An 18514-nucleotide genomic window follows, 5' to 3' on the forward strand; every position below is an offset into this window, starting at 1 on the left:
CCCAAGCAGTAAGGCTGATCAACACCTCCACCCACTAAACCACCCCTCCACACCCCCATCACCATTTCCTGTCAGAATCACCTTATGTACAGACACTCCTGTGCCTATCATCACTTTATGGACATGGAACCAATCTTTGTATGTAAGCTATCTTCTATATTTATAGTTAGTTTTTTTTTATTATTGTGTTTTTTGCGTGCTGCATCGGATCTGGAGCAACAATCATTTTGTTCTCCTTTACACTTGGGTCCTGGGAATGATATTACACAATCTTGAATCTTGGAACTTCATTCAGAGGGTGGTGCAAGAGTGGAAAAAGCTGCCAGTGTAAGTGATGAATGTAGGTTCAATTATAACATTTAAGAAAAGTTTGGACAGGTACGTAGGTGAGAGGGGTTTGAAAGTACAGTGGATTCTGATTAATTGGGCCATCGGTTAATTGGGGCAGCCGCTTATTTGGTACAACTCTGAAAAAACTAATTGAGAAAATTGCCAGGAGTTCTTTCGTTTATTTGGATACATGTCACTTAACTGAGGCAGGAGACAGTTGCCAAGCAGGTTCTAACCAGTGTCAGTCACGCGCACTTGTGTGGCTGTTAGGCGCCACACCATGCTTAGAGGGAATTGTTTTTAAATAGTACATCAGTTACGTGAATTTGTATTTGAAAATAAATGATTTTTGTCACTCAACCTGCTGGAGGAATTCAGCAGGTCAGGCAGCATCCATGGAAATAAACAGTTAATGTTTCAGGCCGAGACCTGAAAGGAAGGGGGAAGGCGCTAGAATAACAAGGTGGCGGGAGGGGAAGGCGGACAGCTAGACGATGATAGGTGAAGCCAGGTGGGTGCAAAAGGTAAAGGGCTGGAAAGGAAGAAATCTAGCGGACCATAGGAGAAATGGAAGGGGCAGGAGCACCAGGGGAAGTTGATAGGCAGGGGAGAAGAGGTAAGAAGCCAGAGGGGGAATAGAAGAAGAGGAGCAGGAGGGAATTTTTTTTACTGAAAGGAGAAATCAATATTCATGCCATTAGGTTGGAGGATACTCAGACAGAATACAAGGTGTTGCTCCTCCACCCTTAGGGAGGTCTCATCAGGGCACAAGGGGAGGCCGCAGACAGACATATCAGAACAGGAATGGGAATCGAAATTGAAATGTTCGGCCACCTGGAAGTTCCGCTTTTGGCAGGTGGAGCAGAGGTACTCAACAAAATGGTCTTCCCAATTACGAGGGGTCTTGACGAAGCGGTCCCCGATTTCCAGCCTCTGCAGAATTTTTTGTGTTTATGACTTTTGTCTCTGATAGTTGGTGAGAAATAAGCAGTAAGACAATTCGGAAACGTTTTGCTCACTGCGGCTTCAAGCACTCAGGTTTGGAGATGCCAGAAACAACTGGGAGTGACAATGAAACAATTTCACTACTTCAACAACTTATGAACTGCGAAAAATTTGAAGGTATTGACAATCATCTTGATGTTACAATGAAATGAATATTTGGAGGATGCAATCACGACAGCATTGTATGAAGGCAGTCCATTTTCTGCACTAGGTGTCTGTGCTGACTTTGTTTATTGCGTAAACTAGATGAATTCCTCCAGCGATAACTATTTTATAGTATTGTGGTACTATTGGTAGTGTTCCAATTTCTTTTGTAATTCACTTAATACATAATTTGTTACTCAGTTTGTCCTTTTTATACCTTTTCAAGTACTTCTGTGATGCTTTGGCTAATTGGGGTAGCCACATAATGGAGCCCAAGTGTACTGGTCCTAACTAACCAGAACAGAGCGTATTGGGTCTAGGTGCAGGTAGATGGAACTAAGCAGAAGATCAGGTCGGCATGGACAAGCTGAGCTGAAGGCCTGTGTCTGTGCTGTAGGGTTCTGTGACTCCGGCCTCACTCAGCAGGTTTGCCAGCCTGAGGGCTGGAAGTGCACAGAAGTCCACAATGCCCTGCAGGAGTCCAAGGAGAGTTCACCACTGCAAAGCAGGAACAGCCAATGACATATACAATGGGGTGTGAGATAACATCACCAGTTTAAACTCTGGCAATGCCAGATGAAGGGACTTTCATTGAGAACCATGGTAAATTCTGACAGAGAATTATTTGAGAGGCAGTGTTACTGACAGTATTGTAATTCTCCAGAAATGCAATTTGCTGAGGTTGCTTAATTAGGGATTGCATTCAGATTCAGCAGTGTTACCACTGCACAAGAACTGACGTCTTGCCAAATAGACTTAAGGTTTGTTTCCAAGGTTGAAGAAGTTGTGCTTGTTCAAAATACAAAGGGTGCTGACAGCCCTACACTACTACACTCCCACAGATTCACTGCCAACCAGAAAGGGAGGAAAACACATGCTGGAAAGGAACATTAAAAATAAGGTCCTTGTGCTATTCTAAAGAGAACATTTGTAAATTAATAAATCAGCCAACCTCAGCTGAAAGGTCTTGCTGAGTTGGAATTGGATTATTACTGTCAAAGTACCGAGATACAATGAAAAGCTTATCTTGTGTATAGTTTATACAAATCAAATCATTACATAGTGCATCAAGGAGGAACCAGGTAAAACAATAACAATGTATAATAAAGTGTAACAGCTACAGAGGAATTGCAGTGCAGATAATTGATACGGTTCCATCATACTCGTTCATTCATTCGTTCATTACGTGCCATGTTGTATGACATAGGCAACCACGGCCCTTCCATGACCCTGATTGTTCTTGGCAAATTTTTGTACCAAACTGGTTTGCCATTGTCTTCTTCTGGGCAGTGACTTTACAAGAAAGATGATCCCAGCCGTTATCAATACTTTTGAGAGAAAGTCTGCCTGACGTCTGTGGTCGCATAACCGGGACTTGTGATATGTACCAACTGCTCATAGAACAATCCAACCACCTGCTCCCATGGTTTCATCTGCCCTGATTGGGGTCTAAGCAGGTGCTACACCTCGTCCAAGGGAGACCTGTAGGCTACTGGAGGGAAAGAGTACCTTAAACATCGGTAGTGACATATCTCCACCCCACGCCACCCAATATATCATACTATGACGCCATTTAGTAATCCTATAGCTGTTCTTGAGCCTGATGGTACATGCTTTCAAGCTTTTGCAGTTTAAGGGACGTAGGGAGAAATAATGTTGACCAGCTAAGTCAAGAAGGAAGGAGAACACAGTTTTTTGTTTCATGCTGTAATCCATTAGATGGCTAAAAATTTAGATCTGTATACTTTGAAATTTGGAAGATAAAAAGGTTACCTTTTTGAAACAAACAAGATCCTTTACAGTCAAGATGTTTCCAGTATTAGGAGAGCCTTGCACCGGGGGATGTGGCTACCAAATTAAACCTGAAGAACATCTTCTCACAAGAGTGTAGTGAATCTCTACCTGGAGCATTGTTGAGAGGAAGTCACTGGGATGTTTGATGAGGAAGAGAGAAAAATAAGAAACAAATCATGGAATTAAGGGCTATGGAAAAATAGTGCAGAAAAAAGACATACAGTCTACAAAAAGAATCAGGAAGATCTTGCTGAGTGGCAGGACAGGCTTGAGGGGCTGAATAGCCTATGCCTGCTCCTATTTTATTACATTGTTATGCTTAGCACCCTATTTTCTACTGCTTTGGTTTGTAGAACATTGACAAAACAATGACAAGAGTGGAACCTGTTTGTGGAACAAGTCACTTTGTAATGATAGCTCTGGAAACAAACATATACTGTGAGGTCAGAAAAGATGAGAAATAATACAGATAAAATTAGGAAATTAAGAATTTGAAGCAATACAGGGGCAAAAACAAGAATCCAACATGATAGAAAGAAATTCAGAGACCTAATGCAGAAGATAAGAGACAAAGAAAGAGAAATGAAAGTTTGACCTAACTGCAAGAAAGAAATGAAACTCATCCAACTGTCTGATTGATAGACAAACCAATAATGTGAGCTGCACAGACTTTATTCAATCTGACTTGAAAAATAAAAACACTTTGTCGTCATTCGAAGACTTGCAGTTCACATTTATCTTAACTGTATGGCTTCTGGATTTCAGCTCTCAGCTTATGTTCCCACACATGCCCCACCAACATGCGAAGTGTCAGTCTGAAAATCTTCTGGATTCTATCTCCCAGCACATGAATAGTTTTTCTTGAGAACAGTTATAAATAAGGTTAGAACCTACATTAGTGAATGCTCAGTGGCAAACCAGCAACATCAAAGTATTTGAGCTGTTTATTTTTCTTCCTTCCTCAGAAAAGCTGGAGGACTTTGTTTGCTTTACATTGAAGAAAAGGATATTTCAATCAGAAACACTAATAGCTTATTTTAATTCAGGTAAACCACATCCAATACTTGCATTGAAGAATATTAATGCACAATTCTTTGGTGAAAGCAATTTATTATACAGTCTGCACCTTTTCACCTCATCTTCACCTCTTCAGGACAGTGAAACAAAATTATGTACAGTGCTTAAAAAAAATACCTGGACTTTCTCACAAGTAAGGTAAAGACACCAGGGATGCATTAAGAGGCCCCACTTTCATTGGGAAGCCTTTACCATAGTAAGCAATGAATCTGAGATTTTAAGACCCAGAAGCAAAAAAGTTTTGATTTAAGATAATTCTCTACATTCAAGGTATTAAGTTATATTCAACTCCAATAGAACAGCTTTGATGTGTTGACACCCGAGTTGAAATGCACTTCAAAAAAAAATTGCTGATATAAAAGCCGAAAATGTTAGAAGTGTGTAGCAGGTCAGGCAGCACTGCAGGAAGGGAAAAACACTGAAGATGTTGGGTCGGCAGCCTTTCGTCATAACTGAGAAAAGTTGCAAATCAAACATGTTTTTAGTTGCAGAGTGCTGAAAAGAACAAATGAAATGTCTGTGATTGAGTGTAGAGGAGAGTTTGAAAGACCTATGTGATGGCGAAGGTCTGTTACTCAAAGATGATCCACCTGGATGACATATAAACCAAAGGAATCAAAATAGAGGATAACAAGTGCTGGAATTGAGATTGAAACTGGGCAAACAAATTATTGTGCATTGTAAAACAACTGAATTGTTATAAAGTGTGGAAGTAGTCCATTGAGTTCATACTGGCTCCTAATAGAACCTCAGCAATTCATCCTTCCCTCACGATATGCAAATTCTTTTCTCTTACCAAATTTTCTTTTAAAGTCACTAACTGATAATGTTCGCATCAACACTTAAGCAATAAAGTCCAGAGCCACTTGGCCACTTGCTGCTCCCTGATGAAACAAAAGTATAAATTTTCTGTTTCCCCCCTCCCCCAACACAGATCCTTGAATTTACATCCTGTCCTACAGCCATAATCTTCTAAACTCAAATACTCCCTTGTTTTCACTGCTGGAATCAACTTGGCTTTGTTGAACATCAACTTTTCCAGTGTCAAATGTTTAATTTATTTTCTACCCTCAACCATGCTTTTTCTAACTTCCCCGTGCCCCCTCCTCCTTCCCTTTCTCCTATTGTCCACTCTCCTCTCCTATCAGATTCTTTCAGCCCTTTACCTTTACCACCCACCTGGCTTCATCTATCACCATCTAGCTAGCCTCTTTCCTCTCCCCCCACCTTTTAATTCAGGCATCTCCTCACTTCCCGCTCGGTCCTGAGGAAGGGTCTCAGCCTGAAATGTCAACTGTCTACTCTTTTCCATAGATGCTGCCCGACCTGCGGAGTTCCTTGCAGAGCTATGTGTGGTCCTCTGACCACTGTTCTCATCATAATGTATTAGTTCATTTAAAATGTCTTTTACCCAATCGGTCCCCCCCTCAACGATCTCCTCTGGCAGCTTGTTCTGTGTAGCTAACACCTGGCTGTTAATCACACTTCTCCTTTCAATCTGCCTTAAAAACCTTCCCGACTTAAACATGCCCTCTAGTTTTAGACTCCTCTATCCTGGAGAAGACATTATATCCATCTATCCTATAGTCCTCTGCAAAGATATCCCTTGGTCTCCTTTGCACCTGGGAAAAGAGTCCTAGCCTTTATTCAATATCTCCTTAGAACTCAAGCCTTCCAGTCTAGGCAACATTCCTGTGAACCTTTTTTGCACCTTCTCTTGCTTAATCACATCTTTCTAACAGCATGGTGAATAGAACTGCATACAATATCCCAGGCTGGACTAAACAATGATTTGTAAAACTGCCACCCAACATATTTACTTTTTGTAATATCCACCCCACTCCTCATCAGTTTTTGCCAGCAACTCACATCAAAATCAACTTCATCTCCAGTCTCCTAGAATTTCCCATTTATGATCTATTGCTTCCAAACACATGTCCTTCCAACTTTCCTGCCTCTGCCATTTACCCCATTCCCTCATTATAACCAGTTTCCTCCTGATTACTGATGTGCCCATTCTTCACAAACATAGCCTTGGAGCATCAGTTGTACCTTCCTAAGGCTAGCCAACCTCATTCTCAGAGTTGGTAATGAACTTGATTGGAAGGAGGCTCATTCTTATGAATTACTAAATTGCACCAAGCTGCCACGACCCCACCATAGTATCAGGGCCACAGTACGGTGGTACTGGGGCTGGATCCACTTTTTGAAACAGATCATTGGAATGAAAACTATGCTGGTTGAACTAACTAATAAACTAAATGGATGCCAATCAAAATTTCAAAGTGGCAGGTTCAAAGTAAAGAAACACAACTTGGTGTCATGTTTATTTGCTCCACTTGCTGCTGGAAGCAATCTTTGAAATGATCAAAATGCAAGGCTGCTGCTTAAGGCCTTTGGACTAATGTATGGTTTAGCTCTAGGTTGCCCTGTCAAGAGAGACTAAACAGTTTGGGCCTATATTCTCCAGAGTTAAGGAGAATGAGGGGTGACCTTTCTCAGACAAACAAGATCATAAGAGGCCTTGACAGGGAAGATGGTGGGATGTTTTCATTGGTGGAGAGTCTTGAACAGGGGGCATAACTTTCAAGAAAAGGGAGACAAGTAGAATTTCTTCTGAGTCTCTGGAATTCTCTGCTTCAACAGATGGTGGAAGCTGGATAATTAGAAGTATTTAAATTAGAAGTGGATAAATATTTGTAAATATATGAATAAAATATGTATTATATAGGCATTCCCTATTCATACCAAGGATGTTGTTGAGCAGATAGAGGAACTCAAGAAAGAAACCAACATAAAAGCACGAAAGGACAACACTCAATCAAAGGGCAAAGAAATGCTACACACATGATGTCGTCAAATAGGATTCATTCTTCTTTTTGTTGGAATAGATTAGATTAGATTATGAGGACACTCAGTGCTCATTCATTGTCATTTAGAAAAGCATGCATTAAAAAATGATACAATGTTCCTCCAGAATGATATCACAAGAAACACAGGACAAACCAAGACTAAAACTGACCAAACCACATAATTATAATATATAGTTACAACAGTGCAAAGCAATACAGTAATTTGATAAAGAGCAGACCATGGGCACGGTAAACAAAAAGTCTCAAAGTCCCCATCGCCTCATCATCTCATGCAGACGGTAGAAGGGAGAAACTCTCCCTGCCATGAACCTCCAAGCACCGCAAACTTGCTGATGCAGCACCATTGGAAGCACCCAACTGCAGCAGACTCCGAGTCCGTCCGAAAACTTCGAGCCTCTGAACAGCCCCTCGACACCAAGCACCATCCTCTGCCGAGCGCTTCGACCCTGCCCCAGCCGTCGAGCAACAAGCAAAGCCGAGGACTCGGGGCCTTCCCCTCTGGAGATTTCGGACCATACAGTAGCAGCAGCGGCAGGGAAGCAGGCATTTCAGAAGTTTCACCAGATGTTCCTCTGTGCTCTCACGTCCATCTCCATCAAATCAGGATTGTGCACGGCACCCTACTTGACAAATAACAGACATCACCACTGGAGTGGTCGCTGCGAGCTGCATCACGCCACCATCTTTTCCTCTCATTCTCTCTGGAGAGTTAGAGAATACTAACTTCTAATGTTTACAGAATAAAAGATTAAAAATAGCTACACAGGAACAGAACTAGAAAGATAAGCCAACTTCAGAACAGATAACATAAAAAAAAAGAAACCTTGGCTAAATGGGAGGAGATTGAAAATAGAGGTGGTGTGTTTTACGGAAGGACATTCAGAGTTTTTGAACTAGAGAGGAATGACCAGTAACCCTGGCAAAAAGAAGGTCTAGACGGTCAAACTGAAGAAATTCAGAGAGTAGTTTGTAGATTTAAAATCAAATGTCACAGAAGGTACAAAGTTCCCTCTAATTTGTAATGACCAGTGTGCGCAAAAATCTTGTGCTGTGCAATTTTTTGCCTAGTGACAACAACATATGTAACTTCTTCAACACTGAATGATTTCTTCAATAAAAACACTATAAATAAGCCAGTTCTAAAATCTGCAGGCAAATCTTCACAAACTCCACATTGTCAACACCGCCTGCATCAGACACCAGAAAAGGAAACGTGATTTTGTGTGATTGTGAAATATACTTTAACATGCCAACGAGGTAGAGTGTGATAACCTTTTCTGTGCAGTTTAAATACTTCTGTGAACTAGTAGCAACAAATGTGTGCACATACATATGTGTGCACCTTAGGGGGAACATCGAGAGGGTCCTGAATGTAAATTTTATAACTGAGGTGTTGTCTCACTGGAAAACAATGTGGATAAATAAGATATATAACAAAAGGCACAAAGGATGAGCTTGCAAAAAAGACTTTGTGAAATGTCAAATGGGGAAGCTGCAGTTTTAATGGTGTTAAGTTCATTGAGTGTGGAAGTTGTGGAGCTGGTAAGGAAAGCATTGGAACAGCCAGTCCCTCATTCAGTTTCTTTCATTCAAATATGCAGGGTGGAAGGCACTGCAAAGCTTACATTTTTCGTTGAAATCATCAGTGTTGGTTGTGTTCATCAGTGGCTCTGTGTAAATTTCTGCAATCTTCAACCTGATATTTAGACTCCATAGTTAAATGCGGGTAATACTATATTTAACAAAATACTTGTTAACAACTTAATATCCAACAATTAAGACAGGTTACCTTGTACAGTTTTTTTTGTTTTTAAAAATCCAGTGTCAGAAGTGTGTGAAGTGCATATTAGGAGGTTTCTACAAAGAAAAAAATTATGCAGATTCACCTAAAATGTGTATTGCTGTTAATCAAAGCAATTAAAACTTAGCTGAAGCACAGGGTTAGCTCCAAATGAGTGGCTCGAGTCTGAAACCAGACAATACTAGTGAAAGGGCAGATCCCCGGCAGTTTAAGGGAAAATGACAAAGCTGAATTGATGGAGACCCCCTCCCACTCTCCATAATGTTGCATGATTTTTTTTTGCATTAAAGTCCATGTCTCACGGGGAAGTCCAAATGTATATCTCACTGACGTGACCTGTGGGCAATTGCCTGCCAAGTCATCCCTCACTTTCATAGGTGCAAAATTCTGAAAGGCAGGTGCTAGTTTCTTTGCAATCTCTACCAATTTTAATTCCTATTGTTTTTATTGCCATAGCAGCCTTTCGTGGGGGACAGCTATTGCGATGGAAATAACAACAGAGCGTACTGCAGTTATGATGGCGGGGACTGCTGTGCTTCAACTGTCATAACTAAAAAGGTTAGAATCCTTCAAAATTGCTTCATAAAAGTTATTTTCGCCCCGTGTTTGAACTACAATGTTCTTGTGCATTGTGCCCTATGACATTCTCACAAGAATATAGACAAAACATATTAATGAGTCACCATTGGCTATATTTCACAGAGTGGCCAAATGTCCTCATTAAATTTGGTTGATACAGGTAAGAGACTGATGGATGCTTTGAAGGGTAAATCTGTGTGCTTCAAAAGAGCCTTTAGGTAACGACAAGGAGGGAAAAACAAGTCAACTCCAATAATATTTTATTTACCTCCCAATAGATACAGGGGTCATTAAGTTTTGTAAATACTGTAGAATAGAAGCACTATAATTTTTTTCTGCTCTGGATTTAGAGCCCCCTCTTCTCCCACACACAAGTGCCTCCCCCACCCATATTCACCTCTTGAAAACTGGAAGTTTATAGTTATTTTGCAAAATACTGGTGTCGATATTCCCAATCTGACAGATATTCCAGAGTTTAAACGCAGCAGAAAGAATAAAGGCCCAACATTTGCTCCGTTAAGATTCTTAGGAGGAGGACCTACTCTAGCAAAGAAAACACTTTTTTTTTGTTTTACTCTTCCTGGTTATCTGACTTGGGTTGAGTTCCCGTGTAGCTCACAGGATTACACTGAGCTTGAGATGTGACGCTAAGTTTGGTTATGGGGAAGAAATCTGGAGAAGTATGTCTCAGCCTTCAGACCCTCTACCTAGAAGTCAAGGTGGGGGAAAGCATATGGTCAGTGCAAGGAAATCATTGAGATTGTAACAACATAGGTCTCTGGTAAGCAACCAGAAAATAAATTAATAGAGGAATTAAATAGTTTTGTAAAGCAAAATAAAAAATTTGGTCCTAATTCGCAGTACCCCAAAAGTGGTAACACAGGTGGAAAGTGTAGCTTAAAAGCGTTTGCTCTGCTTGCCTTCATAAGCTGAGACATTGAAGATAAGAGTTGGGACATACACAATGTTGCATTTGTACAAAATACGGGTCATACTGTACTTCCGTGCAGTTCTGGTCACCACAGTGGAGGATGTGGTAGCAGTACAAAGATGTTATAAAGAGAGATTGGATACACTGGGTTTGTTCCCACTGGGATACAGGAGACAAAATATATAATCGGGGGGGGGGGGGATAGAATTTAAAGCAGATCTGAGTGATAAGTTTTTTACAAAGAGTTGGTGAATATTTGAAATAACCTGCTGGAGGAGATATGGGGCAGACACTATCACAATGTTTCAACAAATATTTGGATATGTAATTGAATTGGAATGAAGAAGGATACACATAATGAAGCAGGGATAGGTATCAAAGACGGCATGGCTGTGTTGGACTCTAAGGGCTTGTTTCTGTGCTGGATATTTTTATGACTTTTTGATTCAGCCTGGCCAGAATGGGCTAAGCTCAGAATGGAAAAAGTGGAGCCGAACACTACTAATTGTAGTGGCCCAAATCCACCACATTCACAACAGGGAAGGTGGTTAAGAGTCAAGACTTCTGTATTACTCAGGCTCCAATGTGTTGGCATAATATTTCAAATGCCATCGGATTTACTAACCTAAGTGCTTGTTCTTGCTCTGAACATGTGCAGAACAGTATCTTGCTGACAGCAAACAGTTTCTTGCCAGTTATATCATGTTTTGATAGCACCGGGTGCCTAAAACACCTGGTGAGCTTCCTACTATTTTTCATCATAGACAATGGCACTGTTATGTCTACCTGATCTGACATCAGTACTACATCAGAAAGAGATTACTTTTCTTGCGATATGCAATTTTCCCACTATATTCCATTAGAATGTCAGCCTGCAATAAAGCATAGAGCAAAACTTTTTCCGTTAAAGCTGAGAATGATAAGTCAAACTGACATGGTGTCAGAAAACATCGACACTTAAATGAGGGAGTAAAATGCGCAGAAGGTGTACATGGGAGTACAGTGGTTAGTGTAATGTTTTACGGTACTAGGGACTCGGGTTCAATTCCTGCTGCTGCCTGCAAGGAGTTTGTACATTCTCCCCATCACCGCGTGGGTTTCCTCCAGGTGCTCCAGTTTCCTCCCACAGTCCAAAGACGTACTGGTTGGTAGGTTAATTGGTCACTGTAAGTAGTCCTGTGATTAGGTTAGGATTCAACCAGAGGATGACTGGGCAGTGTGGCTCACAAGGCTGGAAGGGCCTATTCCGTGCAGTATCTCATAAATAAAGAAAGAGAGAATAAGGTACAAGGAAATTAATTCCTTTTTTAACATCATAGTAAAATAAGGAATCTGCTTTCAACAAGTTACATATTCAACAACTTAAAAGAAACTTCAGTCAATTTAGCAAGAAAGAATTCAGTAATGATTCTTCACTGTGGAAGAATAGAAAATAGTAAAAAGTGCGGGGGTTCAAGAGGAACATGATGCACGGAGATTGTTCATCTTTCTATCATACTTGCTCTCAGTGAATACCTGATCAACTTATGCATCATAATCTGCAACAGAATAGGCCAGCTGCAAGAGAACGGTCTCAAGTCTTGACATAATCGCAACTTGATGTACTCTGCAATAGGACAGTTTAAATATCCGTACAACATCAAAATACAGATGTTAAAAACTTAAAATAAAACTTTAAAATGCAGGGAAATCTTCAGCAGCTTTAGCTTCATCTTGCAGCCTGGCCTTTTGAGTACTTGCACCATTTTCTGTTTCTCTTATATCCTTACCTACTTTGATTAGCTTTCCTTTCTATATTTTAAAAGTGGAATAATTTCAATCCAGAAGTAATCCTGGGAAAATGAAATGAGGGATACTTCAGAGAAAAATAACTGAATCTGACTTTGCAAAGATACTGAATTTTGAAAATAAAACCAGGAGCAGGCCACATGGCTCTCATGCTCTTCTATGCATTCAATAAGATCAGGACTGATTTCAGACCATTGGTCATCCACTAATAATATATCCTCTAACATTGTTAACTTAACATTTTCCTTCAAGATGTCAGTTTTACAAATACTCAACAAATGAGCTTTCACACAGTACTTGCAAAGATTCAGTCTTCCCCTGGTGAAGATATTTTTCCCGAACTGCAAACCCTTTATCTTGTGATATGACCTCTGGATCTAGACACACCAAACAAGGGAACTACCTTCCCTGTGTCTATCTATCAAAACCCCATTGAATTGTATATGGTCTGGTGAACTGAAGAGAATGTAAAACAAGTTTCCTTGATGAATTCTTATATAAACAGCAATCCAGAAATACATTAGGTGACCCTTTGTTCCACTCCCTCTATTAAAAGAACGTTCTCCCTTAGGTGGACAGCCAGAATCCTACATTATTCCAGAAGCTGTTTAAATCAAGGCAAATGGCGCATGATCAGAATCAGAACCGGGTTTATTGTCACTAGTTGTGATATTTGTATCTTTGTTTTGTGGCACCAGTGCAGTGGAGATAGAAGTTACAATAAAAAGACTAACCAAATAAGTACTGCAAAAGAGCAATAGTGAGGTCATGCTCATGGTTCATGGACCATTCAGAAATCCAATGGCAGAAGGGAAGAAACTATGCCTGAAACATTGAGTATGGGTCTTCAGGCTCCTGTACCTCCATTCTGATGGTAGTAATGAGAAGACGGCATGTTCCAAATGGTGAGATCCTTCTTCATGATGGATATCACCATCTTCAGGCACTGCCTTTTGAAGGTGTCCTCGATGGATTTTGATAGAAATGTGCATTCTTCACTCAAATAATAGCTAACATACGGTTGCCTTCCTAATTGTTCGCCATATCTCCATATTAACTTTCAGTGATTCATGAACACCATCAAACTTCTTCAATTTAAAAAAAAACTTGGTGTTTCTAAATTTTTTTTCTTTGTTGAAGGGGTAACTTAACTGATTGAGCAAAGGATATGGTCTGACAAGCTGGACTGAGACATTCTTCTCTATAGCATTCCATGCTTCCATATCCAGATCCAGATTTAGGACCTAGGGCATTTACACTCCTAACTGCAGCTATTCCATGAAACTGTCTTCCATAAAAGCTGTATTTACATTTTCAACAAAAGTGAACTTTGATCAAGTGGATCCAATAATGGATAAGTCTGTGATAAATGTATTAAAATGTATTTATGATTGGGCCACACTAATCAGAAAAAGGAAGTATTTCATTAAACAGTGGGAATGAGATTGAAGCAGATTAAAATATACATACGTGTAGATGTATTTGTATATGCTTGTCAAGGGAGCTGATGTGTTATTTTAGTAGTAAGGATGACACCCTTCTGCTTTGGACAAGTCTATCCAGCTAGCCAATGGGCTGCCTACACATTTCTCAGCTGTGAACCAAAGCTGTCTGTTCTTGAAGCAAAAGTTACTTGGCTTGACAATTTACTGCCACCATTATAGTGGCCAAGATTTTAACCAGCAGCAAATTTCAGAACTTGTGCCTTGATCACTCCCTACTCCTCCAATCCTCCTATCACAGTTCTGTCGAATTTCACCTCTTAAAAAAATAGAAAGAATCAGCAAACAAAAAATTAATCTCACTTTTTGGGCAGATTGAAGCAAAACCACATTTACCTCCAAAGTTGGTGCTGAAACTCACACACCACTGTTTGAAGAAGAATACTGTTTCCTCTCAAAATCCACCAAAAAAAAATCTTGTGGATTATGCTGAATTGAAGTTGCACTTATATTTATAATTAGAGTATTCTGAAATGATTACTTGTACATGAAAACTGCTGTCAAATGTCTCTAGAATATATAAGTGCAAACTGTTCTCTGATGACCCTTGTATAATCCCCACTGCTTACAGAAGGCGCGTTCATATGAACGCGATGACCAGTATAACGTGGCAGCGCTCTATAACAAGAATGTTGTCATCGCTTATCAGCATCTACAGTTCACTGAAAGAACATCCTTACTGCCGGATGCCAGACCTGACCAAGGACAAGCTGCACAGAGCCTCCAGCACCCTGGCCGCACTCGTCGGGACACGGAAGGAGCAGGGAGAAGGACTCGGCGTTCAAACGTAAGCCGCTACCAGCTAGAGAATCTCAATGTTCCAGAATAGAGAGAGAAAAACACACGCTGTAACGTTTTCACCAACCAACCATCTAAACAATCCTAGACATGGTTAAACAATGAACTATGCACATTTTATCTTCTTCCCCCAGAGGATAACACAGATACCAACCTGAAAAATGGTTAATTGGATGCTTGTGAGGTTCAATTGTTAAAATGCACAGCAAGTGATAAACAGTACTACACCACAGAAAAAGGTCCTTCAGTCCACCTAATTCACGCTGACTCAATCTTCTGCCTAGTCTGATCTATCTGCTCTGGACCATATCCCTCCAAACTGTTCCCATTCACGCACTTATCCAAACTTCTCTCAAATATTATGGTTGAATCACTTCTGCTGGCAGCTCCTTCCACACTCGCAACCCAGTCTCACTCGAACCTGAGGAGAAAAAACCTATCTATACCACTCATAATTTTGAATACCTCATTGTCCTATGCTCCAGTGAAATAAAAAGCCCTGACCTATTCAACTATCCCGATAACACAGGTCCTCAAGTCCCAGCCACATCCTTGTAAATTTTCTCTGCACTTTTTCCAGCTTTCCGATAAAGTAGGTGACTGGAACTGCACATATAAGTACATAAGAAATAGCAGCAGGAGTAAGAGCCTGCTCCGCCATTCAATAAGATCATGCTGAGCTGGTCATGGACTTATCTCCACCTATCTGCCTTTTCCCCCATAACCCTTAATTCCCCAACTATGCAAAAAAACCCTCCAAATTCAGCCTTGCCAAGCGAAAATGATAAAAATGTCATGTTGCAAGCAAAACCAGGTTTCATAAGGCTCCAAAACTCCAATTATTCAAATGGAATTCTAGACTTGCAAATTCAGAGGCAAATGTTATTTTGTTTTAGTTTAAATATTTTTCTCTATGGTAATAGAGCCTTTAAAATATTTCACTATCAGGTATTTAAAAACTGTTAAATCAAATGCTAGTTTTAATTAAAAAGTTTGGCATTTAGCTTGGCCTTCACACAATGCCCATCCAAGGTTCTCTATTGACCAGCCTCTGCTCAACACTACCGGCTAACAGTAGTGTTGGACCTTACTGCCCAAGTGAACGGTACAGAGAGCAATTGCCCCTGCGTAATGGCAGAGCATGTGGATAGCATCGGTGGCGGTGACGCCAGTCCGTAAATCAAGGACAAGTTCTCTTGCTTGGAAAATCTGCTTCTCCCTCCTCAGATGCTGCCTGACTTTTGACTATTTCCAGCTTTTTCAGTTCTGGATTCTATGCTGTTTTAAGCAAGATTTTATATTTTGGCTCATTTGGTAGGCACCTTAACAATACAGAGTTTTGTTTTGTTTTTCCTTATCCATTCATTTTGGTCATTAAAGATGGTAGAATTAGCATCTATAAAACTGACAATATAAACTGGTGATGATTGCAGTATTACCTTGCTGCTGACATAAGACTACTGTACTTGTTTTCAACAAGGAGTACTAAGTGGCGCGCTCTGTAATAAGATGCAATTTTGGGGCACTATGGAAACCAGGGGATTACGCATTATTCATAGAACTGTGCCAATTTCAATTGCTCATGGACTGCACACTCAATTGCTTTGGCAGGGTGAAAAGTCAAGCATAATTTTTTTGCTCGTACTTTTCAAAATCTTGAGATTAATTGATGTGAATATTCAAAAGCAGTTGGCATTGATTGTAGATCTTCAAAAAAAAATAAAGCAACAAATGTGCTTGCTTTAAACATTTTTCGTGGATAAACACTGTCCTACTGACTTCCCCTGAAAGACTCCCTTAAGTCTTTCAGAGTGTTGGCTCTGACAGGCTGTTTCTGAACGCCCCTTGAATTACAGGAGTGGAGCACAGCTGTGACCCAATGGACCAGTGTGCTCCTGAACACATGTTTACGCTGCTCTCAGAGTCGAATGAACACTGCATGCATTACGTGCACTACTTTGGAGCCCAGAAGCATAAGAGTGAATAAGACATGAATACTAAAGAAGGAGCTCTATCACAGTGGAATCATGCTGATGTTCTTACCAGAAGCTTATTGCTTCATTCAGCTGCACGTCATTTCGAAAAAGCTGAACCTGTACCTTTTTCTATTAGCAATTAATCTACGATAGCTTTAAAATTTTAATTTTACTGTTCTCCGAGAATGTTTTCATGGTTATGTCTCTCCAAACAAAAATAATAGGCTTCTGTTTCCTATCATTTATCCATGCTGTAGCCGAAACAGAATCAGAATCAGGTTTAAAATCACTGGCATACGTACAGAAATTTGTTGTTTTTGTGGCAGCAGTGCAGTGTAGTACACAATAATAAAAACTGTAAATTGCAGTAAGATATATATATATATTAGTTAAATTAAGTTAGTAATGCAAAAAAAGTAGTGAGGTAGTGTTCATGGGTTTAATGTGAGCATTTAAATTACATTGCTCAAGCCTATTAGCCGAACTGTAAAAATGGTCCTGAATTTAGATTTTCTATTGTCAATTAAACCATCCACATTTCTTGAGTGGCCTCACAGATTTTGTGCCGTCTTCCTCCAATAAATTTACATCAAATCAAAACCCAATATTCCACTTGTAAGGAGAATAAGTTTATATTCAACATCAGCTTCTTGTACTCATAGGTTGTATCCTTAATTATTTAACCTTTTTTTTGTTTCCTTTTACATTTGAGAATAGTAAAAGATAGTAAACTGAGTTGAAACCAAAACATACAAATGTCCAGCCACTGTCTCAAACTCCACACCATTGATTATATAATCTTCGTCATTACTTTTCTTGAGTTCCACATCGAAGTTCAAAGTCATATCACTTTCTTTCCCACTGAATGATTGAACATTAATTACAGATTAATATCATCAACCATTTAGTGTCAGCTACAAAGTTAAAATAGATGGCCAACTACTCAAATTAGGTCAATGATAAACAACCTAATGGTTGATCTAAATGACAATTCAAATACCTTCATATTTTGTTATTTACTTTTCAGCCAAGCGTCTTTACTCGGCATTTGCTCTATACCCATGCAACTGGAACAATCATGATAAATGCCCACTGATATCAGAGTTTAGAAAAATATCACTGCCTCACCCAGATCTCAGTGTAAATTGACCCAATTATTCCAATCAAACCCTATCTTTCCAAGTCATCATTTATTTCATCTTCAAGGGCTCAAAAGCTCACAAATATAGAGCACAGTGATGTGGCTTCATTTTTAGGCCAGCAAAACAACAATTTATCTTGAGTGAGGGCACAAGATATGAAGGTGCAATCTCTAGTTTTGCATCTATCTTTGCCTCCTCTTGGACACGAGGAAATCTGCAGATGCTGGAAATTCAAGCAACACACACAAAAAATGCTGGTGAACACAGCAGGTCAGGCAGCATCTATAGGAAGAGGTACAGTCGACATTTCGGGCCGAGACCCTTCGTCAGGACTAACTGAAAGAAGAGATTTGGAAGTGGGAGGGGAGGGGGAGGGGAAGATCCAAAATGATGGGAGAAGACAGGAGGGGAGGGGTGGATCTAACAGCTGGAAAGTTGATTGGCAAAAGGGACACCAGGCTGGAGAAAGGAGAGGATCATGGGACAGGAAGCCTGAGGAGAAAGAGAAAAGGGGAGGGGAGCCCAGGGAGTAGAGAGCAGGCAAGGAGTTATAGTGAGAGGGACAGAGAGAGAAAAAAAGAGAAAAAAAGGGGGGAAAATAAAAAATATATTAAAATATTAAATAAACAAATAAGGGATGAGGTGTGAAGGGGAGGTGGGGCATTAGAGAAGTCAATATTTATGCCATCAGGTTGGAAGCTACCCAGGCGGAATATAAGGTGTTGTTCCTCCAACCTGAGTGTGGCTTCACGTCGACTGTACCTCTTCCTACAG

At 40.2% G+C, this 18514-nt stretch overlaps 1 protein-coding gene across 1 annotated transcript in view; it reads left to right on the forward strand.

Annotated features, from left to right (window-relative positions):
• Positions 1-18514, forward strand: part of LOC134359926 (pappalysin-1-like) — a 365925-nt gene that overhangs the window by 285112 nt on the left and 62299 nt on the right. The window contains exon 21 of the mRNA XM_063073788.1: positions 9484-9582. Coding sequence (XP_062929858.1) covers positions 9484-9582 — 99 coding nt within the window. The remainder of the gene's footprint in view (positions 1-9483; positions 9583-18514) is intronic.

This window comes from Mobula hypostoma, chromosome 21 (genome assembly GCF_963921235.1).
Source record: "Mobula hypostoma chromosome 21, sMobHyp1.1, whole genome shotgun sequence".
NCBI lineage: Eukaryota > Metazoa > Chordata > Chondrichthyes > Myliobatiformes > Myliobatidae > Mobula > Mobula hypostoma.